Source organism: Eriocheir sinensis, chromosome 1 (genome assembly GCF_024679095.1).
Source record: "Eriocheir sinensis breed Jianghai 21 chromosome 1, ASM2467909v1, whole genome shotgun sequence".
In the NCBI taxonomy this organism is placed as follows: domain Eukaryota; kingdom Metazoa; phylum Arthropoda; class Malacostraca; order Decapoda; family Varunidae; genus Eriocheir; species Eriocheir sinensis.
Window position 1 is genome coordinate 726115 of NC_066509.1, and position 25380 is coordinate 751494.

At 43.2% G+C, this 25380-nt stretch overlaps 1 protein-coding gene and 1 long non-coding RNA gene across 20 annotated transcripts in view; one reads left to right on the forward strand and one right to left on the reverse strand.

Annotated features, from left to right (window-relative positions):
- Window positions 1-25380, forward strand: part of LOC127001959 (ras GTPase-activating protein raskol-like) — a 40144-nt gene that overhangs the window by 13479 nt on the left and 1285 nt on the right. Inside the window, exons 3-21 of one of the 4 annotated variants that reach the window (XM_050867269.1) lie at window positions 7934-8019; window positions 8539-8634; window positions 9319-9411; window positions 9707-9818; window positions 10656-10837; window positions 11351-11565; window positions 12378-12639; window positions 12957-13105; window positions 13588-13754; window positions 14435-14551; window positions 14888-15057; window positions 15470-15590; window positions 15974-16110; window positions 16506-16664; window positions 18153-18493; window positions 20526-20654; window positions 20891-21182; window positions 23248-23448; window positions 24929-25087. In XM_050867269.1, coding sequence (XP_050723226.1) covers window positions 7934-8019; window positions 8539-8634; window positions 9319-9411; window positions 9707-9818; window positions 10656-10837; window positions 11351-11565; window positions 12378-12639; window positions 12957-13105; window positions 13588-13754; window positions 14435-14551; window positions 14888-15057; window positions 15470-15590; window positions 15974-16110; window positions 16506-16664; window positions 18153-18493; window positions 20526-20654; window positions 20891-21182; window positions 23248-23448; window positions 24929-25087 — 3188 coding nt within the window. Of the gene's footprint in view, window positions 1-7933; window positions 8020-8538; window positions 8635-9318; window positions 9412-9706; window positions 9819-10655; window positions 10838-11350; window positions 11566-12377; window positions 12640-12956; window positions 13106-13587; window positions 13755-14434; window positions 14552-14887; window positions 15058-15469; window positions 15591-15973; window positions 16111-16505; window positions 16665-18152; window positions 18494-20525; window positions 20655-20890; window positions 21183-23247; window positions 23449-24928; window positions 25088-25380 lie in introns of those variants that run through there. The other 3 variants (XM_050867337.1, XM_050867413.1, XM_050867513.1) reach the window with 3 other exon arrangements.
- Window positions 22930-25380, reverse strand: part of LOC127002094 (uncharacterized) — a 59527-nt gene continuing 57076 nt past the window's right edge. For all 16 annotated transcript variants that reach the window (XR_007755977.1, XR_007755987.1, XR_007755838.1 and 13 more), the window contains 2 exons: window positions 25056-25185; window positions 22930-23407 (listed from right to left, as the gene is read on the reverse strand). This is a non-coding gene — a long non-coding RNA (uncharacterized LOC127002094). The remainder of the gene's footprint in view (window positions 23408-25055; window positions 25186-25380) is intronic.

The window sequence follows — 25380 nt, forward strand, 5'->3', positions numbered from 1 at the left end:
GGCACTCGGTAGTGATGGGAGCGCATGGGAATCTGGCGCTGTTGTGAGATGATCCATGGCAAGTGTAGTTCTGAATTAATGAGTGATAATGATGGTGGTAATGAGGATAGTGATTGATGACTGATGAGGGATGATAGAGAGATGATTGTAATGGATAGGGATTTGAGAGTTCCATATCAGGAAAAAGAAGAGGAAGAAGAAGAAGAAGAAGAAGAATGTGTGTGAGCCCTGTGCATTGATTGTGAGCGCTCTCTCTCTCTCTCTCTCTCTCTCTCTCTCTCTCTCTCTCTCTCTCTCTCTCTCTCTCTCTCTCTCGATGTACAATTTTATTTCTCTTTATCTTCTGTATTTTAAAACTGGAAAGACTTTACCAATAAACTATAATAATAATGATAACAACAACAATAACAATAATAATAATAATAATAATAATAATAATAATAATAATAATAATAATAATAATAATAATAATAATAACTCTCTCCTCCTTCTCCTTCCCCCGCCATTTCGTCAAGTGCGCGGCAATTCGCGTTATGGGACCGAAGCTTTTACCGAAATAATCTCGAGTTCGCGGGATTTGTCGAGTTAATGGAATGGTGGATTTGGCGCCAATTTTTGTCTCTCGCCGCTAAAGCCTAATAATTGAACGTCCGTGGATAGATAGACAGATAGATAGATATAGATAGATAGATAGATAGATAGAGAGAGAGAGAGAGAGAGAGAGAGAGAGAGAGACTGTCCTTTCCCTTCCCTTCCTTTGTTTCTTCCTCTTCCCCCTTCTACAAGACATAGTGAGAGAGAGAGAGAGAGAGAGAGAGAGAGAGAGAGAGAGAGAGAGAGAGACACACAGACAGACACACAGACAGACGCACAGACAGACAAATAGACAGACAGGTCCTTCCCCATTCCCTTTCCGGTACTCTGAATAGTCCGCAAGGCAAGAGTTGAGATCGACCATTGTTTTGCTTCTATTGTAACAGCGAGGAGAAGGAGGAGGAGGCAGGGACGGAGACAAGAGGCAGGAACCAACATCAGGACAAGAGAGGGAGAGGATAAGGGAAGGGGAAGAAGTTGAACACAGTAATATAGAAAGGTACTCTTGAACCCTTCTTCGCTGACAATTGTTCTTCGCTTCCTCCTCCTCCTCCTCCTCCTCTTTATCCTTTTTTAGCTTCGTCTTTCTCTTCCTTCTCCTTCTGCTCCTCCTTCGTTTCCTTCTCCTCTTCCTCCTCTGCTGCTTTTCTGCTTCGTCTCCTTTTGCTCTTCTGCTTCCTTCCTCCTCCTCCTCCTCCTCCTCCTCTTCCTTTTCTGTTCCTGTCCTCTTCCTTCTTGTTGTCAGTCCTCCTCCTCCTCCTCCTCTTTTTCTTCCTGCTTCCTTCCTTCCTCTCTTTCCTCTTCTGCCTCCTTCATCTTCCACCTTTCCTCTTCCTACTTGTCGTCAATCCTCCTCCTCCTCCTCCTCCTCCTCTATCACCTCCGTGGCCGCCAACACCTGTCGCGGCTATGGTTGCTACCTGCGCCTCGTCTCCCCGCTAACAGAAACACATTTACGCCCGAGAGGAGGAGTTGATTAGGCAATTAATGCACGAGACTGAACGTTTGTCACAGCGCGAGAACCACCGCCGGTAATGGGCTTGCCTAATTACTTACCGGCCCTTCCTCCTCCTCTTCTGCTTCTTATAATCTGCTGTTGTTTGTTTTTCCTTTGTGTTCCTTTGTGTTCCTTTTCGTGGCTTTTTGATTCTTCTGTCATCTGTTCATTTTTCTTTACTTTTTTTTTTTTACTTTTTCTTTACTTTTTTTTACTTTTTTACTTCCATCTCCTTATCCTTCTCCTCCCCTTAACTCTCTATTTTTTTATTTTTCTTTACTTTTTTATTTTTTCCTTCTACCTCCTCCTCCTCCTCCTCTTCTGGTTCCTTTCTCTTACTTTTCCTCCTTTTCTTCCTTCTCCTTTTCGTTTTATATATACGGTTTTACTTTTTTTTTTACTTTGGGTTCATCTTTTTTCATCTCTTTCTTCTTCTATCTCCTTCTCCTCCTCCTTCTCTTCTTCTGCTTCCTTCCTTTCTTCCTTCTCCTCTTCATCATCTGCTTCCTTCCTAGTCCTCCTTGCGTAATCGTTCTCCTGCTCCTCCTCCTCCTCCTCCTCCTCATTCTTGTCGTCCTCCTCCTCCTCCTCCTCCTCCTCCTCCTCCTCCTCCTTTCACCTTCCTCAATCACTTTCGCTTTGTTGTGTCCTTTTTACTTTCAAGTGTTTGTATTTCTTGTTTCATCACGCCAGTCTCTCTCTCTCTCTCTCTCTCTCTCTCTCTCTCTCTCTCTCTCTCTCTCTCTCTCTCTCTCTCTCATTTTTTTGGTAATTTTCACAACTTTCAGGTTTTTGACGCGACTAAATCTCGTTAGACCTGTACTGAAGGCTTGGGAAAGTAGTAGTAGTAGTAGTAGTAGTAGTAGTAGTAGTAGTAGTAGTAGTAGTAGTAGTAGTGGTGGTGGTCATTCTAGCTCATAATTTCAGGTTGTCTATTTTTCTGCTCTTCTTTCTTTTCCTTCTTTCTTCAATCTTCTTTTCCTTTCTTTCGTCCTTCCTTCCTTCCTGTTTTTTATCCTTTCCTCCCTTCATTCTCTCCTCCCTACCTTCCTTCTATTACTTCCTTCCTTCTTTCTTTCTTTCCATATTCATTCTTATTTCTCCGTTTTTCCTTTCTTCTTTCTCTCATTCACCTTATTTCTTTCTCTTTCATTCATTCATTCTTGTATTATTGTCCTTTCATCCTTCAATCTCTCCCTTCTACCTTCCTTCCTTCTACCTTTTTTTTTCATTTTTTCTTTCTCTTTACATTCACCTTCCTTTCCTTCTTTCCTTCCTTCTTTCTTCCTGTGCATTCTGTCAAGCTAATGGCCTCTCTCTTCCTTTCACTAGCTTTTGTTTCGCTGTGTGTGTGTGTAGTGTGTGTGTGTGTGTGTGTGTGTGTGTGTGTGTGTGTGTGTGTAAGCGAGTGAGCAAGGAAGGGCATTTTATTTGCTTTTGTTTAATGTTTCTGTTTATCTCTCTCTCTCTCTCTCTCTCTCTCTCTCTCTCTCTCTCTCTCTCTCTCTCTCTCTCTCTCTCTCTCTCTCTCTCTCTCTCTCTCTCTCTCTCTCTCTCTCTCTCTCTCACACACACACACACACACAACAATTAATTTCATCTTCATTCTTTTGTCTTAATTTGAAACGTCAGAAAGAAAGAAAGAAAGGAAGGAAGGAAGGCGCAGTGGAAAAACAACCAAGGAAGAAGGAAGAGGAAAAGGAGGAGGAGGAGGAGGAGGAGGAGGAAGGGTTGAAGGTTAAGGATAGTATAGGGAAGGCAGGTTATGGAAGGCATCGTGTTGTGATATAGGAGACAAGGACTGAAAGGGAAGGTGGATCGGGAAGGCAAGGGAGGGAGGGAAAGAGGACAAGGTATATTGGAGAGGAAGAAGTTAGGGGAAGGTGAGAAGAGGAGGAGGAGAGAGAAGATTGGAAAATAGAAGGTATAAGGAGGATAAGGTGTGAAGAGATATAGAGAGAGAGAAGAGCGAGGAGAAAGGGAAGGAGAAGGTGAGGAAAGGTAAGATTGTGAATGAAGGGAAGGGAAAGGAAGAGAAGGAAAGGGAAGGGAAGGGAAAGGAAAGGAAAGGTGAGGAAAAGAAAGGAAAGGAGAGGAAAGCAAGAGAAGGGAAGGGTAGGGAAGGGAAAGGAAGGGAAGGGAAGGGAAGAGAAGGGAAGGGAAAGGAAGGGAAGGGAAAGGATGGGAAGGGAAGGGAAGAGAAGGGAAGGGAAGAGAAGGGATGGGAAGAGAAGGGAAGAGAAGGGATGGGAAGAGAAGGGATGGGAAGGGAAGGGAAGGGAAGAGAAGGGAAGGGAAGGGAAGGGAAGAGAAGGTAAGGGAAAGGAAGGAAGGGAGAAAAGAGTAGATTTACTTCACACGTTTGTTCTTTCCCTTCTTTTTTTTTCTTTTTATTCTTTTTTTCTTTTCTTTCCTTCCATCCCTTCTCTGTTCTTCTCTCCTCCTCCTCCTCCTCCTCCTCCTCCTGCTGTATTCTTCTTCCTCTTTGTTTTCCTCTTTTTTTTCTTCTTTGGTATTCGTCCTCGTCCTTGTCCTCCTCTACCTCCCCCTCCCTCCCTCCTCCTCCTCCTCCTCTTACATTCATCATCCGTCCTTCTACTCCATACTTTTTCATTACTCTCTCTCTCTCTCTCTCTCTCTCTCTCTCTCTCTCTCTCTCTCTCTCTCTCTCTCTCTCTCTCTCTCTCTCAATAGTTATTCAGTTTACTTTCCCTTTTATAACCCCAACACGATCTTCTAATAGGGTTGAATTCCTTACCCACGCATGCTAATACCTTTTTCCTTCTTTATATTCTACCTACGCCTTCATCCGCATAATTATCCGCTCTTTTTCGCCTTAATTTGAGTCTTTGTTCCCTCTTTTGCGGTCTAGAGGAAAGGGGGGAAAGGGGATGGTCTATTACTTTTATTTATATTGTTTTTTTTGGGGGGGAGTAAGTCTGTATCTATCTATCTGTCTATCTTTTTTTCTTTCATTAGTTTCCACCTTTCCCTTTTAGCGGGCTAGAGGAAGGGAGGAAGTAGATGTTTTAGTTTTGCTGTTATTTATATATTGTTTTTGTAAGTCTGTATCTATCCACGTAGCGACTAGTTAGGTAGGGCGGCAAACACACACACACACACACACACACACACACACACACACACACACACACGTATATTTGTTGGTCATTATATATCTCGATCCTCGGTCATGGTTCTTATAAGCTGCTCTCTTCGCTGGTTCTCACGTGCTATTTGTCTCTCTCTCTCTCTGTTTCTCCGTCTCTGTCTCTCGCTCGCACTCGTTCTCTCTCTCTCTCTCTCTCTCTCTCTCTCTCTCTCTCTCTCTCTCTCTCTCTCTCTCTCTCTCTCTCTCTCTCTCTCTCTCTCTCTCTCTCTCTCTTTCTGGCTTGTTGCATCATCGTATGTACTACTACTACTACTACTACTACTACTACTACTACTACTACTATTACTACTACCACTACCACCACTACTATCGTTACCACTACTATCATCATTACCACCACTACCACCATCCCCAACCACCTCTTCCACCTCCTCCTCCTCCTCCTCTTCTTGGGACGCCATCATTGATCTCACACGTTAATTAATATTGAAGTTAGTGGCCGAGACGAAGGGAGGGAGAGAGGGAGGGAGAGATTAAGATGGAGAAGGAAAGGTGTGGAAGACGGGATTGAGGTGGAGAGATGAAGAGGTGGAGAGAGGGATGGAGAGAGAAGAAGGGAAGGGAAGGTAGGGAAGGAAATGGAAGAGAAAGGAAGAGAAATATAGAAAAGAGCAAGACAATGAAGGGAAGGGAAGGGAAGGGAAGGGATTGAGATGGAGGAAGAAACGAGAGGAGGGAGGAAGGGAGGGAAAGAGGGAGAGAGGGAACGAGAGAAGGAGGAAGAGGAGGTACGATAACGTGTGTGTGTGTGTGTGTGTGTGTGTGTGTGTGTGTGTGTGTGTGTGTTTGTCTATAGTCTATAATTACCGTGTTTGGATATATATTGGCTCGTTTGATTAAGAGGGCAGAGGAGTTGAGGATTGATTAGAGAAGGGAGCACAAAGCAGGCAAATAGGGCAGATATGGTTGGGGATTAAGCGGGTATTGAAGGGAAGGTAAGAAAACAGTGGGGGTGGGATAGGGTAGGGCAGGGTAAGGTAGGGTAGGATAAGGAAGGAGAGGCACAGGGCATGAAGGAAAGGAAAGGGAAAGGAAGGGAAGAAAACGGTAGACAAAGGAAGGGAAGAGAAGGGTAAGGAAAGGAAGGAAAGGGAAGGGAAGATAAGTGAATGGAATTATGAGAATGACAAAGACAGAGCTGGAAATGATATGAAAGGGAAAAGAAGGGAAGGGAAGTCAGACAATGGAAGGGAAGGGAAGGGAAGGAAATGATAAGAAAGAACAAACCAGAGGGAGAAAAGGAAAGGGAAGAGCAAAGGAAAGGAATGACAGGAAAAGGAAGAAAAGAGAAACGAGGAAAAAGCAGAGGAAGGGCAGAAATATAAAGGCAGAGGAGCAAAGGAAAGGAAAGAGAAAGGAATTGTCCGAATAGAAGATTAAAGAGGTAAAGGATCAAAGGAGAGAAAGGTAAAAGGAGAGACAATATAAAAGAAAGAAAAAGTAAAGATTAAACAAGAGAGAGAGAGAGGTGGAGAGGGGGATCAGGGCACCACGTAACAAGCCCTGCAGGAGCACCTCTCGGAAGCCTCTCCTCTCGGGGGTATCAAGAGTCACACGGGAGGCGAGATAAAAGTGGTTGAAGGCACACATTATTACATTACCCAGCACTTTCTCGTACCCTCATCCCTCTCTCTTTACGGAGGAGATGGAGGAGGAGGAAAGGAGGAGGGGGAGGAGGAGGAAGCATAGAAGATATCGTTAGGGAGATGATGAGGGAGAAAGGATGGAAGATGGAGGGTTTAATACAGGGGTGATTGGGAAGAAGAGGAGGAGGAGGAGGAGGAGGAAGAGGAGGTGGAGGAGGAGAAGAGGTGAGAGAGCCTTTATGGTGAAAGCAAGGTTACCGTAACACACACACACACACACACACACACATACACACACACACACACACAGAGAGGGAAAGGGAGATAAAATAGGGAGGTTGAAGAGGGAGAGAAGGAAGGGGAGGCGCCTGGATGGTCCATTATGAAGCCGATTACCAAAATAATGACCCCGAATTAGGCCATTTTAACGGGGAGCATTTTTTATATAACACGTGTAACAATGTGAGGAACTTATTATTATTATTATTATTATTATTATTATTATTATTATTATTATTATTATTTTTGTTATCGTTATTATTATTATTATTATTGATGGTCGCAGTGATGGTAGTACTAGTGTTACCATTATTATTACTACTACTACTACTACTACTACTACTACTACTACTTTACGTTTTCAAAGACCGATTTTGGAGTTCTTATTATCGTAAAATATATTAAGTTTTTTTTTTTTCAATCTTTGTGTTTGCTAATTTATCCAACTAACTATTGTCTTATCTATCTCTATATGTATCTATCTATCTATCTATCTGCATACCTTCCTCTCCATCTATCTATCTATCCATCAATATCTATCTGTCTACCTATCTACCTATCTATCTGTCTGTCTCTCTCTCTCTCTCTCTCTCTCTCTCTCTCTCTCTCTCTCTCTCTCTCTCTCTCTCTCTCTCTCTCTCTCTCTCTCTCTCTCTCTCTCTCTCTCGCTCGTATCAGTTCCTCGACGTGTTCTGGAATAAGTTGTTGAGGAAGGCGAGGTGAGGTGAAGTAGTACATATCGCTGAAAACGGATATAGGGTCCAAGGCGAATGTGTGTGTGTGTGTGTGTGTGTGTGTGTGTGTGTGTGTGTGTGTGTGTGTGTGTGTGTGTGTGTGTGTGTGTGTGTGTGTGTGTGTGTGTGTGTGTGTGTGTGTTATTAGCTTCTTGTTCTTGTTCTCTGCCTGTTATTTCTTCTTTTTTTTTCTTCCTTTTTTTCGTCTTCATCTTTTCCTTCTTCTTTTTAACCGTTTTTCTTCTTCCTTGTTGTGTTTTTTATCATTTAATTCTTCTTCTTTTTTCTTCCTCTTTTTCGGCTTCTTCTTCTTCTTCTTCTTTTGGCTTTATTGTCCACACACTCAACTTAGCATTTTATTATAGAGTTTACCAAGGATAGATAACCCTTGAAGCCATACAGAAACGTTGATTACCAATTCCTAACTATTCTCCTTTTGATCTTGTTATTCACACGGTCAAGCAAACAGTTCTTTTAAAATAGTTTACCGAGGCTGGATGACACGTGACAGTAGCCTATATACATCAACGTTTATTGCTAATGTCTAACTGTTATTTTTCTTCTTCTCCAGCTCCACCAGCTCCACCGCTTCAAGAAGGGTGCTAAGAATGCCTCCAAGGCCACAGCTACCAAAGGAAAGACAAGGGGTGCCGAAAGGTGTGTGGCTGTTACCTGTCTTAAATTATCAGCCTCCTCATCCTCCTCTCTCTATATACATCTTTCTCAGTCTTCCTATTTATCTCTTACTCACTAAATTTGGGTTCTATACCTTTAATACCTTTCTACAATGCATATTCCTTATCTCTATCAGTGTAATTAGATTTGTGTTTTATATTATTCATACCTTTCTACAATTAATATTCCTTATCTGTTATCTTTTCATTTAATTTGTGATATATGCATTCGATATACCTTTCTACAATTCATATGCATTACTATACTTCCTTGAGGTTATGACGGTATGCTCCTCTTCCCTTCTCCTTTGTTCTTGTATTCTCTCATAGCTATATTACGTTGTGCAGTTAAATTATACAAAGCTAATGATGAGGATGATACCATTATACCATTACTGTGTCTTTCTATACTGCTTTGAGGTTGTGATGGCATGCTCGCTCCTTCTTCTTTGCTGTATTCCTCTGCTACACTAAAACTAATCCCTGACTCAATCTCAAACAGTTTGGAGGGCGGCGTGGATGGCCTGGCCCGTGCTCACTCCCAGGAGAACCTCCACCACTCCCCGCTCAGCCACGCTTCCTCGCCACTGCAGAGCCGGTACGCACTGAAGGAGCAGGAGGAGGAGGAGGAGGAGGAGGAGGAGTAGCAATAGTAGTGGTAGTAGTAGAAGGAGGAGGAGGTGATATTGATGGTTGTGAAGAAGAGTTCCCAATAAGTCACACGTCACACAAGGTACCTGAATAACAAGACACTTATATTGAACCTAAAAGAACACTCATTCGAACCCGCTCGATCTCCTTTCCGACTTCTGGAAATGAGTGATGTGAGAGGTGAAAGCGTCTGACAGTACCGTGTAAGATGAAAATAACAACAAACTTCACCAATAAAATAAGGAGGGAAGAAATAGTGGAAAAAAGACGAAAGATTGGTTTAGGTAAGGGAACGCATGAAAGGAGAGGCGAGGAAAAACAGTATAGGAGTTGGTGAAAGAGGAAACATTTAGATAGATACAGAAGAAATGTAGTGAGGGAAGACAGGTTAGAAGATAGTCACGGGAAGGAATGGCAAAAAAAAAAAAAAACGAAAGATTGGTTTAGATAAGGCAGCGCATGACAGGAGAGGCGAGGAAAAAGAGTATAGGAGTTGATGAAAGAGGAAATATGTTGATAGAGAAGACAGGTGGAGAGGGAAGACAGGTTAGAAGATAGACAGTAACCAGGAACATGAAGGCGTAGATTTATTCACATACGGTTTTGTTAATTAATGTGGCTTCCCTTCCAGGCCGAGGATCCAGGATCAAGATGAGAAGAGGCGAACGGAAAACACCCTCAAAATCTGGATCATGGAGGCGAAGGACATTGCCAGCAAGAAAAAGTGAGTGCTACGAGTCTATCTGGCGACACTTAGAGAGGTTAAATATAGGTCTTGGTCTCAGAGGAACAACTTGCGCCCTTTAAGAATAATATTTGGGACGGATTTGCTGTAGTACACTCACTCTCTGTTTCTCTTTCTCTCTCTGTATCTGTCTTTATCTCTGTTCTTTCCTTTCAGATACTATAGGTAATCCAATGGCCTTCCTTTGTTATCAGTATTCACAGTTTTAAAGGTATGGGGAGCGCTGAAAATGTATGTTAAGTTACTAACGCAGCGCTGTTTTCCTTCCTTCCAGATACTTTTGTCACCTGATAGTGGATTCGCAGCCCAGTCATCGCACCTGCTCCAAGACGATGACCAACATGTGCTTCTGGGGCGAATACTTTGAGCTGGACTTGAACCCGGAGGTGGGCGCGCTGAGTTCTCGCTGTTCGGCTAATGCTCTAAACCTATCTCTCTTTCCTCCCTTCCTTCCTTCCGTCCTTCATTCATTCATTTGTTCTTTCTAACCTTGTTCGACTTATGCTCGTAATCTGCCTATCTATCTCTTGTTCATTCTTTCTCTCATTCATTCATTTCTTCTTTCTTTCTAACCTCTAACTCACTAACCTTTCTTATTGTTTGCTTAATGCTCTCAGTCTCTCTCTTTCATTCTTTCTCTCTTTTGTCCTTTCTTTCTTTCTTTCTCTCTCTCACTCTTTACTGGCAACTTCCCTAAGCATTCAGTAGTTTTCAGAGGTTTTGGATACCTATAAGAACACAAGGAGAGAGATCAGTCAGCCCACCGAGACCATCACTTGAAAACCCAACACCTTACACCCTCCTTATCCATGAATTTATCCAGCTTTTTTTTTCTATTTGGTATCATATTCCCAACACTCATCACTTCACTGCTAAGCCTGTTCCACTCATTAACCAGTCTATTGTCATATCCATCTCCATTTATCAGTCTATCCATTTATCCACGTATCTACCAAGTGTCCTCTATCTTGCTATGGTGTGACTTGAGGCATTGTGATCATCGAACTGAGCCTCAATTTGCATTACTCTTATTACCTAACCTAACAAAACTCCAATTACTATAGGTCTTGATTCAGAAAATTCATATATGCTTCCTTGCTTGCCTGTGTCTCCATCAAACCCAAATTTGAATCCAGTGTTACAAGTTTTGCCCTTTTATTCCACAACCAAAACCTTTTATATAAAATACATATGAAATCCACCTAAAAGAGTCCTCCCTGCAGACCACCACCATCTGCATTGAGCTCAAGCGAGAGGGGGACAAGAAGTCGCCGAAGAGGATTGGCTCGGTGGAGATTGACCTGAAGCCGTCCAGCCCTGGCCGAGCCACCCTGGAGGAGCAGTGGTATGCCGTCAAAGTGGACAGGCCCGACAAGACCTGCCCCGCCCTCAGGATAAAGCACAGGTCAGTCATCCTCTTGGGGGCTGCGTGACATTATATAGCTTTCAGTGACAGAAACGAGAACTTGAAAAGGAAAATAATGTTGTGAAAATCTTAGAATGCCAACACCAGCTACACTTTTACGCATATTACAATGGTGCACAAGTAACATTTTTGCTAATAATCGCTTTTTCAGACACCAGTTAGACAGTAGGCCTATAGGTATTGATAAGTGTTTGCCATAGCTGTTTCTTAGACATGTTAGTTACCCGTTGTAGAATTTTAGATTGTGCAAGGATAGATAGGATTGACCATCATGTTAATTGTATAGTTGATTGTATAGTGCGTTAGCTTATTGCAGTGAAGAAAGTTTAGTTATACAGTACCATTGAAAAGCAAAGTGTGTGAACAAACAGAAGAGAGAACCGAGAGGAGGAGGACCTAAGAAGCGATACAAAGCGTTACATGTCCAAAGAAGAAAAAGAAGAAGGAAAGAAGCTTGATCATAAATTTCTAATGCTATGTTGCTCTTGACAGGTTTCAGTCTTTGGACATCCTTCCCCTGTCCCAGTACGGCCCCCTTCGCATGTACCTGAAGGACAACTCCACTTCCCTCTGCCAGCTGCTGGAGCCCGTGGTTTCCGTCAAAGCCAAAGAAGACATCGCCACCACACTTATCAACATCATGCAGGTGGAGGACTGTGCCATCACCTTCCTTGTGGACCTCGTCTACACGGATATCCAAAGCAATGGTGAGTTACTGAAGCATGACGGATATCCAAAGCAATGGTGAGTTACTGAAGCATGGCGGATATCCAAAGCAATGGTGAGTTACTGAAGCATGGCAATGGTGAGCGGTGTATTGGTGTTCATAAGGGCAAGCACCTCATGTTTTGTACTGAAGCTCAAGCGGGGGAATCTCTGATGTAATAGTAATGATTGACCTGTTCTTATAGTAGCCTTGTATAAGAGTTAGGTTAGGTTTAGTTTAAGGTATCTCAAACATATGATAGCCAGCATCTTATGGTATAAATCAACAAAGAATGACCTCACTTTGTTGCATAGAAAGTCCCATTAGTAATCAAGCATATATGAATTTCCCGAGTCAAGGCTTATAGTGGTAACTGTTTGGGGTTTTGTTAGCTTACATTAGGTTGGTTTAGGGTATCTTCAGACACATGATAGCCAGCACCTTATGGTATCAACGAAGAATGACTTCACTTTTTTTGCATAGAAAGTCCCATTAGTAAGGAAGCATATATGAATTTTCAGTGTCAAGACCTATAGTAATTGGGGTTTTGTTAGGTTAGGTAATAAGAGTAATGCAGTTTGAGACTCAGTTCGATGATCACAATGCCTCAAGTCACACTTTAGCAAGAGAAGAGGAGACTTGGTAGAGCTTGAATGTTACTGGAACCTCCTGAGTTTTATTGTCGTGATGCCCTTGTGGCCTGTGACTCTGGAGGGCTCATATTTCAGGAAAGAATTGGATTGCTTATAATGGATGATAACAAGAAGAATCATCTTTTACTCTCTGTACTATCAATGTCTTTTTTTCCATCAGCTGAGAATGAGCACCTCCTCTTCCGGGGCAACAGTGTGGCCACCAAGGCGATAGAGGCGTACATGAAGCTGGTGGGCGAGCAGTACCTGCACGACACCCTGCAGGAGCCCATCCAGGCCCTCATCACCAGCGGCGAGGACCTGGAGGTGGACCACTTCAAGATCACCAACCTCCAGTCCCTTCAGGAGCAGCGGAAATCCCTGAAGGAGCAAGTGACTGCCGTGTGGGAGAAAATATTGCAATCTAGTCGGAACTTCCCTGTGTGAGTGAAGAGTAACAGTTCATTATCATTAAGGACTTACAACTTGAACCCTTTCAGGAGGAGAGCATCCCAACACCTCTCCTTCTGAAATTGACCTCTTTTAGCCACTCCTCTGAACTCATTTTCAGAGTTTATTGGACTTTTTTTCTCATTCTTACTTTTTTTTGCCCTTGAGCTGCTTCCTTTACTGTAAGAATAATTAAAAAGCATCTCTCTTGTACTGTATGTCCCAATGCCAACCCTCAGAAACCTTCAAGCTGTTAGTCTGGCAGTGTTTCTATGTTGCAAAGTTTACTAATCTACTCTCCGCCTTCCAGGGAGCTGCGCAAGGTGTTCCACAAGCTGCGGGAAAAATTGTCCCGCCAGGAGAAGTGTGAGCTGACCGACAACCTGATCTCCTCGTGTGTGTTCCTGCGCTTCTTCTGCCCGGCTGTTCTCGCTCCCTCCCTCTTCAATATTACGACAGGTTAGGGAAGCTGCTTAACTTTGCATTCTTTCTGTGATGTGATAACCTTATTTTACTCATGGTCAACTTTATTTACCTTTAGAAATAGAGAGATAATAGGGCTAAATGTCGAGGAAGCAGCAGGATTTCTAGGGACGCGAGACAGCTGAATATAGTTCCTTTCTTCCTGAAGCTAACTATTACCACTGACCTCCCCCATGCTTCCCCAGAATAATAAATAAAGAGGTAGGAAAGTAGCAAGATTTCTAAGGACGCAAGGCAGCCAGGTATAGTTTCTTTCTTTTATCCTTAAGCTAACTCTCACATCCCTATCTTAGAGTACCCAGATTTCTAAGGACACAAGGCAGCCAGGTATAGTTTCTTTCTTTATCCTTAAGCTAACCCTCACATCCCTTCCCCAGAGTACCCAGATTTCTAAGGACACAAGGCAGCCAGGTATAGTTTGTTTTATCCTTAAGCTAACCCTCACTTTCCTTTCCCAGAGTACCCAGACGAGCGTGCCAACAGGAACCTCACACTGGTGGCCAAGACGCTGCAGACCCTCGCCAACTTCACCCACTTCCAGGGCAAAGAATCCTTCATGGAGTTCCTCAACGACTTCATCAACAAGGAGCAGGAGCGGTGCAGAACGTTCCTGAAGGCAATTTCCGTGAGTATCTCCTTTGTTCTTATATTATTTTATCATTAGTAGTGTTTCCTTTGATTGTAAGTCTATACTTCTGTTTGTTTTATGGTTAGGGAGACTGAGGAAGGGGTGACAGGCATCCTAAAGGGCAGTATTATATCATGTTACTTGGTGTACTTCCTTAGAATGACCGCAATTTATTTCTTGAGAGGTCGGTAAGCATTTCTATTTTATTCATTTTTATGGTTAGAGAGACTGTAGCAGGACTCAACAAGCATACATCAAGGCACTTTTATATTATGTTGCTTGGTGAATTTCCTTAAAATAACTGCATTCTATTTCTTGAGAGGTCTGTTTCCATAGTGACAAAACAGTATAGGGAGAGGAGACTATCAAGACACCTAATTCTCCACCCGAAACTGACCTCTCTATTGGCCACTCGTCTGTACCTTCTTATATGGGAGCAGCGATTAGCAGACTTTTTTTTCTAATTTGCTGTTTTGCCCTTGAACTGCTTCCTGCCTTAAAGTAACTTCTCTTTTGGCCACTCATCTATACTACTTTCTCATACAGGAGCAGTGATTAGAGGGCTCTTTTTTCTCATTTCTTTTTGCCTTTGAGCTGCTTCCTTTACTGTAAAAAAGAAAAGGTATAGACAATAAGTTATGTCATCCATCTGTGTCACTCTGCCTTGCCCCCCACAGAGCGTTCCTTCGCCTGAGGACAGCCATCTGGAGTTTGACGGGAAGATTGACCTCGGGAAGCACCTGGCTCTCCTTCACCTCCACTTGGCTGATGTCCTCACTGAGATCAACACTCAGGTCAGAATGAAGTGGTGACACACAACATGACATAACATGGCAACACAACTCAATGCCTGACTACACTTCACTTCACTTTACATTACTTTACATTGCATTACATTACTTTGTACTTTACACTTTACTTCACCACACTATACTATACTACACACCTCACCTCAAAAGAAAACCTAGCTAATACAAATCTAGTCCTTGTTTACCTAAAACAACAGACCAAGCAAACTCACATACAGATACACAACCTCCTAACTTGATTTCATTCATTCTTATTTGTTCCATAGTAAAGGCTTCCTCATTTTATTCACCTCACAAAAAATTCCGTTGTTTCCGCTGCAGGGCTACGAGAGTGAGGCCAGCCGGGTGAATGCACTGGTGGATGACATCAGTGCCTTGCTGGGGGGCAACCACAATGAGGTCTCCTACGCACGCCGTCCATCCAGCGGTCCGCCCCTCAACGCCAGCCCAGCCCTCGCGCCCCCCCACCTCCACTACAATAACAATTACACGTAAGTTTTGGAAGAGAGACGAGTTGATGTAGGGTGAGACTTATCTTTCATGTACAGATAGCTAGATGTGAATGTGTTTGTCTATATATGTAAAGGAAGATTTAAGTAATATATTTGTTCATATCTGGTTAGGTTTTATAGGTGGTATCAGCACAGATCCTCATTAAACTCATTACAAAGTGTCTCTTATCACTGGCAATTAGTACTTCTATTTTTGCACTTCTGAATGATAATTATCTGTAATTATATCTTGTGGGCTGAAAAGATGCCAAAGAAAATATGGCAAATAAGAAAAGGAAGAGAACAGATTTAACTTAAAGCCTCAATCATATGGGTTAGAACCAGTAAAGGGTATTATTGATATAAGCTTATGATTACAGACCATATGAAATAATGTACTACCACTTTTCAGGCGCGAGGAGTGTTTGGACAGTGTCGGGGAGGCGGGGACGGGCCTGGTGCTGCCCCACGCCACCAACCGCTCCCAGTCCTTCCCTAGGGCAACCACGCCGGTGTACGCCAACCACCACATGGTATGCCCGGGCCAGGCTTGTTGGCTGATAGGAATTTGACTTCATAGATTAAATAGTTCTTGAAATTAAAATTATCAGAAAACCAGGTATTGCTAGTGGACTTAAAACTTGTTATTATGTAAAAGGAATGTGTTCAATGCTGCTTGGAATCAGCTATATCTGCTTTTCCCATTATTTTCTTCACTGACAATGATTAACAGAACTGTATATATATGACTGATTTGGAAAATTTGATTAGCAAAATTTTAATTGGAAAATCATAATGGCAGAGGGACAGAATAGCTCATCATTGCTGAGGGTGAGTCTAATAACTTCCCTCATCAATGCTGCATGATTTTCCTCCCTGCCTCCATCCTTCTTACCAGTGTGTTGTGCCCCACCAGGTTCCTGGAAATCAGAGGCAGCCCTTCCGCCACCCGGAGAGGTCAGCTGTGAACGACCTGACCAACAGTGAAGAGTTTGTCCTCATCACTGCCTTTGACCACTCCTCCAGACCTCAGATCTCCATGTCCCTTTCAGAGTGAGTCTTTTTCTGACCTGTGTGAGCCTTTGTATTGCTTTTGTTTGCTCTTATGGTGAGGGAGACTGAGCCAGGACTTGACAAGCATATCAAGACACTAACTTGTTCTTAGGTTTATATGGTATAGCAGGCAGGGCAGAGCAAGGGCTACACAAACTGATGGAAAAGTATGGCCCAAAATCATTGAACTAGTGACTATTAGATATTTTCCTATGTCAATAAAGGTAAAGACTCAAAAAGACTGAAGTTCAGTTCCTATTTGAGAGGTGTCTTGATGCGTCCTCCTTCACTGAATTATAGCAGGCATTTATTACTCCCCACCTGTAGCTTGGTGATGTCTCCTTATAGGAAATCCGCATCCAAGGGGCTAATCGTAAAATCTTGTTCATTCTCAGGGAAGCCAATAACAACAACACGCCGGCCATGGACGTCCGGGTCACCAACAGCAACACTTTCTACATGAGCGAGGCATCCCCGGCCCCCATCCACCACCTCAACTACCAGCCACAGCGGGCGCTCCTCCACTCCACCGTCCAGCCCCGGCCACACCACAGGTACCCACCATGACGCCCTCTTGACACTCTCCCCTTGGTAGTTTTAGACGCTCCCTCCTCTCACGTCAACTATTTCCAAAGGCCAAAAAGGAGATTAATTGGGTTTTCATGAGTGTTTCTTTAGTTTCATGGTACGTACATAAGAAGGGCCAAACAATCACCAGGGTCTTAAAACTACCCCTGGAAATGCCTCCCAAAACTCCTACAAAAGCTTGGGTGACGAAGTGTTTTAAGTATATGGACCTCTGTACCATGAATACTTGCATACCGTAGATTTCCCTGTGGTGCTGATTATCTGTATGTAGGGACGAGGGTGGAGGAAGAGAGAGAGAGAGAGTAGCCTATATGAACGTGTCTGATGAAGTCTGTCTTAAGCAGGATTTGTGTTGGAGGGCAGATGGTAAATTATTAGTTCTCAGGAGCTCCCATGTGTAGGCTGACTGGTCCCTTGTAAGTCTCTATATCTCCTTGAGTTACTAATGGCATGGTGTTGGCTACAAGCTTAACTGAAGATGTGTTTAGTGAAGATATATAACACATGAATACGCTATTGATAAGTCCTTTCGTGTGCTGGAGTGTGTGTTTGGTTGGCAGTGAGAATTTTAATGCATGTAGATATGATTTTTCTTTCCTTTCCTTCCTTTCGTTTCCTTTCTTTCCCTTCCTTCCTTCCTTCTTTCCTTTCCTTTTCTACCCTTCTCTCCAATCCTTTCCTTTCTTCCTTCCTTCCCTTCCTTCCTCGCTTTCCTTTCCTTTCCTTTCCTTTTCTTCCTTCCTTCCTTCCTTCCCTGTATCAGCTCTGAGCATAACTGATAGTGTGTATGTCTGTGGATTATCAAATAAGTTAATGGTTGACAAAGTTTAGTATGACCAGGAGTGGCATGAGTTTACAAATAACTAATAGCATGTGGTGTTAGTTAGCTACAAGCATAACTGATGGTGGTGTTTTTTTTTTGCTTTAGAAATAGCTAATGATGGCAGGCGTGTGATGAGACTGTTGTGGCATAGATGGCTTTATCCTTTGCTCTGGGTGAGGGGTGACACGTGTTATGGCAGGGCAGTGTAGGGCAAGGATCAGACTCTATAGCTCCCTGGTTTCCCCTAAATGTCGTGTGGTAAATCTTTTCTGCATTTATTTTTACTCTTTCTTCCTCGCTTCCTTCCTTCCTACCTACCTAACTGCTTACCTGACCAACAAACTAACCAGACTTATTATCTCTCCCCTACTTTCATCTCCCACCACCACCAACATCACCACCATCACCAACATCACCAATACCACAACCACAAACCACCCTTTCACCACCACCACCACCACTTTAAAACCACACATACAGACCCATAAAAGTTTTTCGTCCCACTAAAAGATCCTTGCAGTAAAGCATCATTTCTTAATCTGCTAGAGAAGTTTAGCTAGCACCCAAGTTTAACATGGATATGGTCAACCTTACTAATGAATCTTTGTTGTATCTTTGTGGTCCCTTACAGACCTGGGATATCAAGAAACCTCTCTGTGGGAGGCGTTCCGAGCCCCGCTGAGAGGCGAAGGTTTGAAGGACACTGTTCTGATCTCTTCAGATACATGGATGACGTCACCCACAAGATGAGTGCTATATGCAAAGACGGGGAGAACAACATCCAAGGTTCGCAGACATCCATTTCCCAGCTATCCAATATTGCTTCTTCAGGCTACCAGAGCTTTGCCTACTCCCAGTCCTCCTCGCCGGTGGACTCCCTCCTCCACACGGACAATTCCAGCCTCCTCTCAAGGGAGAACGGAAACCCAGGACTGCCAGTGGGGATCAGGCAGATTCACGACTCTCCCCTAGGTGTGTGGTGGCTTAAAGGATTTATTTTTATTATACACCAAAGTTATCTTCATTAGTATATGCTGTCTTGTGTTAGCACCCCTACCTCTGTCTTGTCCACTGCTCACTCCTTGTAATCATGTCTTCCTTCCTTAAATATTCTCTGTAGTGTGACTTTTTTCTGATACCTACTCTTATACTCTACATATTCACCGACTATGGTATGGTTGACAGGTCCATAATTCATCCCTTGTAATCATATTTTCTCTCCCTAAATATTCTCTGTACTGTGACTTTTTCTGATGCCTTCTCTTATACCACACACATCTGCTGACATTGGTGTGCTAGATGGAATTCCTTTTTAGTATACTGTCCCTTTCCTATGTAAATACCTCCTTTGTGACTCGTGTATCACTCCCCTCTTATATGCCTTCCTTCCTTCTGTGTCCTTGTCATACTCTCTCTGTTGACTGACTCATGTTCACTGATACTCTTAAGTTCCTGTTCCTTCCCTGGGTTAAGTCTCTCAAGTTTTCCCACTCTGTACTTTACCAAGGAGACACCCATGACACACCACATGTACACTTGGTCCTCCCTGTCTTTCAACTCATTCTTATATGTAGCTTCAATACATCCTTATCTTATATATAGCTTTAACACATCCTTAGAGTCCCCCAAACAGTAGGTAATAGCCTGTTTTTTGGCAGTTCTCTTCTTCTTCCCTGCCTCAATCCATGCTAGGGTCGGCCACTCTTGTATGTTCTGTCCTCTGCGTCTCCTTCGTCCAGACCCAGCTGCCTCATGTCTCTCTCAATTCCATCCCTCCATCTAAATGTCTTCCTCTCGATCTTCTCCCTTCCACCTGTCTCCTCCTTGCCGCCTTCACAGTTTTTAGCAGTTCGTTGTAAGTAAAAAAATGTGAAGGTACTGTAGCTGCTGTTGTTTTTATGCTTTGCTGATTTGTACCACACTTTTTGTTCTGCTTTTTACAGATATACCAATCCATCTGAGCTCCTTAAAATCACCAGGAAGCAAATGCCACTTATTAAAATGGCAGAAAAAAATATTAAGTAAGATATGTAGTTAAGTAAAGCAGTTTTGGGCTTTGGTTTGATCATTAGAACCTCAAAACACACCTCTGTAAAACCTAACTGATGAAACTCCTTGCTGGCACAACCTCAATTTTTGGCTGTTGTGATCCTGGCAACCTTGTGATTCTCGGGGCTCATTTGGACGCTATTCCACATAATACACAGATTGCTAAAGATGCTGATGCTCAAGGCTTTTATGTTTAAGTTGAATTGCTTGACACACAAACACCTGACTGATGACTTGAGTGTGTGTGTTGGTTGGAGTGAATGTGCTATGTGGATGCCGTTCTTTATACTTCAGTTATCCACAGCTTCAATGCAAGACTTCACTACGTACTCTCAGAAACACTCTCCCACCTGACTGTAGCATTCTTGTATGTATGTAGCTGACAGTGCCTAATTTTTCTTTTTTTCATCTTTGTCTGTCTGGATCTTAGTTGTCACTTATCCACATTTTACAGCTTCAATACAAGACTTGACTGCATAGTACATCCACAACCATGCTGACTCTCTTTCACCTCTTGAGGCATTCTTATCTTTGTTTTCAATTTACTTGTTAGTTAGAACATATGTAATATAGCAATACTTATCTTCATATTGTTCACTCTGATGGCTTTTCATGTTTTCTCTGTAAATTTCACAGGTTGGTCGTTATCTTAGTTACCAACAAAGTTTTATTCACAAATGAGTATCACAGCCATAGATATAAGTGAACCGTCTATGTAATCTGTCATTTAGTAAGTGAGGTGACGGATGATGATGAGATGATGATTACCACAATGATTCACCGCATACAGACAGCTCTTGTTGAACCCGAGGCCTGCTTGCACTCCTGAAGAAGCCGTGTACAGTAAATCTTCCCAAACTTCACATATGTAGTTCAGACTCGGGTACAACAAGAGGCTTCCACGAGTTCATTCCATCTCATTGACCTGCTTGCATGTGCTTGTGTGCCTCCACAGCCTCACCTCTGCACCAGCAAACTTCCAAGTACCGCGCCGTGGGCATGCACCCGGCCTATCTGGGACATGCCGGGCACGCCTCCCTCCATGGCACCCCCAGACATGTCCCCAGAGTCCCTCAGCCCAAAGGTAAATTAAACCCTATGTCACTCAGCATAAGACTCCCTTGCTGTTCAGTATAGTAGCTCATCATGAACTTTGCTCTCACTGATATTTAGTGGAATTTGATTTTTGATTGACCTGGTAATTTAATCTTAGTCTGTTTCCCTTGCTGGTGTCACTGTCATCCATTGCTGCTTTTTAGCTTATAAATTATCCCTGTAAGGGTACTCATGATCCCTTTCTGGCTGCCGTCGCCTCTATAGAGAGCCCAAACAGCAGCCTCAGCTCCTCCCAGAGCGTTGAGGACCTGTCCTCGCTCCGCCGGGGACGCACCCGCCACCGCCGCTCAGCTTCCTCCTCCTCAGACTCCTCCCCTGAGTCGCACCCTCCCTCACACTCAAACGCTCACTTCCGGCGCGCACCGGCGCACACACCCCGCACCAACCCCCACTGCTCCCCCCGCTTGGTGCCCTCGCCGGCCCTCAGGCATGAACTCAGGTCAGCCAAGCAGCGCCATGACCGCAGCGTTAGTGGCAGGAGAGGAAAGAGCAACAGGTAAGACTCTGCCCTGTGTCTGCATGGGCCTGGTGGGTGCATGCAGGGTGTGTGTAGGCATGGGGCTACATACACAGTGTCTTCAGCATGGGAGGCTAAATCTAGGTTTTAATAGAATTTAGAACATGTCATATATATTATAATTGTCAATCTCTACATCCATATTCCTCCTTATTGGCATGGAAGAGTATGGAACCTTTCCCTCATAGAATATAGGTTTTATTTTATGTCCTCATTCAGACCCCAAAACCCAGAGATAAACACCCACTATGAACAGATTTGTATAAACATTGGCAAGGACTAAGAAAGGAAATTTCTCTCCTATGTATGCATTTAATTCCTTCTATACAGTTTGTCACTGAGTCATGTCCTTAGATTATGTCCTCGTCCTTCACATATGTAACAGTGTATTGCATGTGGCACACCCCCATCAGCTGCCTCCTGCCTGCCACACAATGGAGGCTTGGAGGAGGCCCGAATCTAGTGCTTGATAGACTAGACAGGCAAAATATTTAGTTCCAAAGTCTTCAGGAGCATTGCAGTAATTGTATCAGAGTATTGCATGTGGCACATCCCCTCAACTGCCTCCTGCCTACCACACACATTGGAGACTTGGAGTAGGCCGAGTCTGGTGCTTGACAGACTAGACGGGCAAAAAATTTAGTTCCGAAGTCTTCAGGGGAATAGCAGTAATTGTATCAGAGTATTGCATGTGGCACACCCCATCAATTGCCTCCTGCCTGCCACACATTGGAGGCTTGGAGGAGGCTGAATCTGGTGCCTGCTAGACTAGACAGGGAAAAATTATAGTTCCAATGTCCTTTAGAGTATAGCAGTAAATGTGGCAACCCCGGAACCGTTGAAGTCAGGGCAGAGAGAGAGGACCTGTTGGAGATGAAGTTAAGAGCATTGCCAGAGAAAGATGTGGGAAACCTTTTATCTTGCAGTGTTCTAGTAATAATAGTTGGTGATATCAGGGCAGAGAGAGAACCAGGAGTAGGTGAAACCAGAGCATATGCTAACACCAGACAGAGAGAGGTGGAGAATGTTTGCAGTGGGTTGGTAATGATTATAATAAGAGTACATTTAATATCATCATCTTAAGTCATTACAAGTTCACTGCACGATAAAAGCCTTTCCCAATATTCTCCACCTCTCCCTCTAAAATAAAGACTTACAGGTATTGAGGGAGTTGCTGTATCTCTCACTTGGCCTCCGTCCGCCCCGAGTTCTATAATAATTCCCGGGTTACTGTTACTTTGGGTGTCTGTCGTTTATTAGTTTGAGGATACGTGACTTGCCTAATTCCGTTTCTTATTTGTACTTGTTAAGAATTGTTGTCTGTTTCCTAATTAATAATGCTTGCTTTATTCATTCTCACTCTGTTTTAGTGTATCTTTATATTTTATCCTGCTAATTTACTTTATTTGTAGTTGTTTAGAATCTTTAGATGTATGTTTTGTAATGAATGATTCTCGCTTCATTCCTATTCTCTAATTGTTCAGTGTTTTGTTCCGTCATTATATTCATCCTGTTAATTCACTAAAATATTACCTTTGTGAAAACAAAGTAACGAACTCTCATAACTTTTATGATCAATATTTTTTAAAAGTAGAATTATAGACTAACATCTGCTAGAAAATCAGCAAAAAAAGGGGATTTTGGGTCCTAAAAATTGCTCTAAGTCATAACTACCTAAAGAAGCCTCCGGAGAAAGACTGCAAGCTTTTTGATTAAGTGAAACTAATTTGAATGTCCCCTTAAGTTTATTCAAAGTAATTCTTGTAACTGTACAGATCAACACCCCCATTCGATATAGCCAGACACTGAACAAAGGAAATTTTTGAGTAACTGGGTGAGGAATTTCAAAGACTGCCGTGCTGAAAATATGTCCCCCTCTGTAATGTGGGCGTGAATGCAGTTACTTTTCTGCCATCTTTGAATTGTCTCACCCAGGTCCTCAGAGAATGCTCAGTCTCCACATCAATGCCTGCCAGCCCGTGATGTCTCCACTAAAAGGAGTCACGTCTTCCTTCAGGTGTCACCTCCTCCCTTCTCTTTCCAGATCCTGCGAGCGAGAGGACTTCCGAGGAGCCCCCCACCGCTACGATGACTCCGAGGATGACCTAAACGTTGCAGGCGGGGCGGGGGCAGGGAGCTGGGCGAGGGACGGCTGGCAGGAGCAGCAGCACCTCCTGGCCCACAGCCTGGCGCCCCAGCAGATCCTGGACCAACAGGAAGACCAAATGAGAGTAATTATTGAGAGGTGAGGACACAGGCCACGGACATGCCTGCTTAGGGCTCAATGAAATATTAAGATTGTAAAAAATATGCACTATTTGGCTGTGAACTGATTACCTTGTGTTGGAAGACTATTCTAAATACACACTTAAGGGAGATTCGAATTGTTTCTTTTTAAACCAAAGACTTGTGCTTTTTCTCCGGGCACTGTTCAAGGTAGTTATGACTTAGTACAGTTTTTAGGCCCTAGAAAACCCTTATTTTAGCTAATATTTTTGGATTTGAGCATATTTCCAGCAGATTTTGCCCATTTTTTTGCTCCATATTCATCTATAACAGTATAACTTAGTGACACTTTCATAGTTAAATTGTTTAATTATTAATCAATTAACAGGGAAGAATGAATTTGTAAAGTGTGAATAAGGAAAGGACTGAGGGGGGGGTGTCAAGGGAAGACCACCTGAGAAGTGGATCAATAGGGCGAGAGAGTTGGAAGTAGCAGGACTGTACATTACACTGAGAGGGAGTGCCAGAACAGGGAGAGATGGAGACCCTTCTGCTGTGGCCACCCCCTGGAGGGAAGTTCCCATGAGGGAGCAGTCTCAGAGATATAGATAGATAGGATAATGAATAATTCTCGAATGAATCTCTTGAGAGAAAAGGACAACACTTAGTGCAAACACAGCCCATGAAAAATACATAAGAAAAATAAGAATGTGATGAAGCGCATATCAGTCAATCAGTGTGGCATACGCCTGGGGCATGTCACCCCGCCCATCCTTTCATGCCAAATGCAAGGATTCCTCCAGGTGTCTCCATGCAGGTCTCCTTCCCATCCCAAGACCTCATGCCAGGATCTGTCAGTTTGCTCAAGCCATGAACTCTGTGGGCATCCCAAAGGGATGCCCACAGAGTTTGAGCCCCAAAATGTTTGAAGAGAAAGCCAAAAAGCACACAGAGAGGAATGTAAAGAAAAAGTGTGGGAATAACACTGAGACAAAGGGAGGAGCATCATGGAATAGACGAGACAATCTTTAGACATTTTAATGAGTGTTTAGAATAAGAAATGAACTTGGGAAGGTCATATCCTGTGTAGAACCGATAACAAATAATGAAAATAACAAAGTGGCAACCCAGAAACTGTAGAAGTCAAGAGATTAAGGACCAGGTGGAGGGATGACATTATTTGAGGAGCTGTACAGGCAAGATGGGAACACCACCATCACACAGAGAGAGCTGGCAACACTGGGAAGAGTCTTTGTCCTGTTGTGTACTAATAATGGCTGAAAGATAGTGATTGATGAACCTAATTTTGTCTTTTGGTATTATTATCAGCACAGAAGTGGTGAATATCACATATCTCATAGTAATTTATGTACAAAAGAAGTTATGCTTTGTAAGGCATGGATAGGCAGTGGATATGTCATTTTCTTAACACCTCTGTGCTTAGCAATACAGATACACAAGATTACTTTGGTCACTCTACACTGAACTATTCTCCCCAGGCTGGTGTCGATGGAGCATGAGTTTCGTCACGAGCAGGAAATGATGAGGAGAGAGATGCACCACAAAGACGCCAGAATTGATGCTCAGGAAAAGAAGATTGCAGCTTTAGACACAGCAAACACTCACCTCATCCGCACCATCGCCTCCCTCAGCACACGGTGAGTGGAGCGCTGCAGGCAGGGTGACAGTTTCTTGGTAAGGGGCGGGGGTACCAAGGGGCTGGGACTTGTGGGGCAGCAAGGTGATTCACTCTCCCCTGTAAATGAGTGTTGTGGTTAACGAAGGTAGCTTGAGATACAACTGAGGAGGTCTTTGTGTACAAAGCTGTGTTATTTTGAAAGTTATAAAGCTTGGGGAAGATTGACAGTTAAGAAAAAAAAAAAAAAAAAAAAAAAAAAAAAAATCATATTTTAAATACAAAAATGCATGTGAGTGATTAGTATGCTTCCTT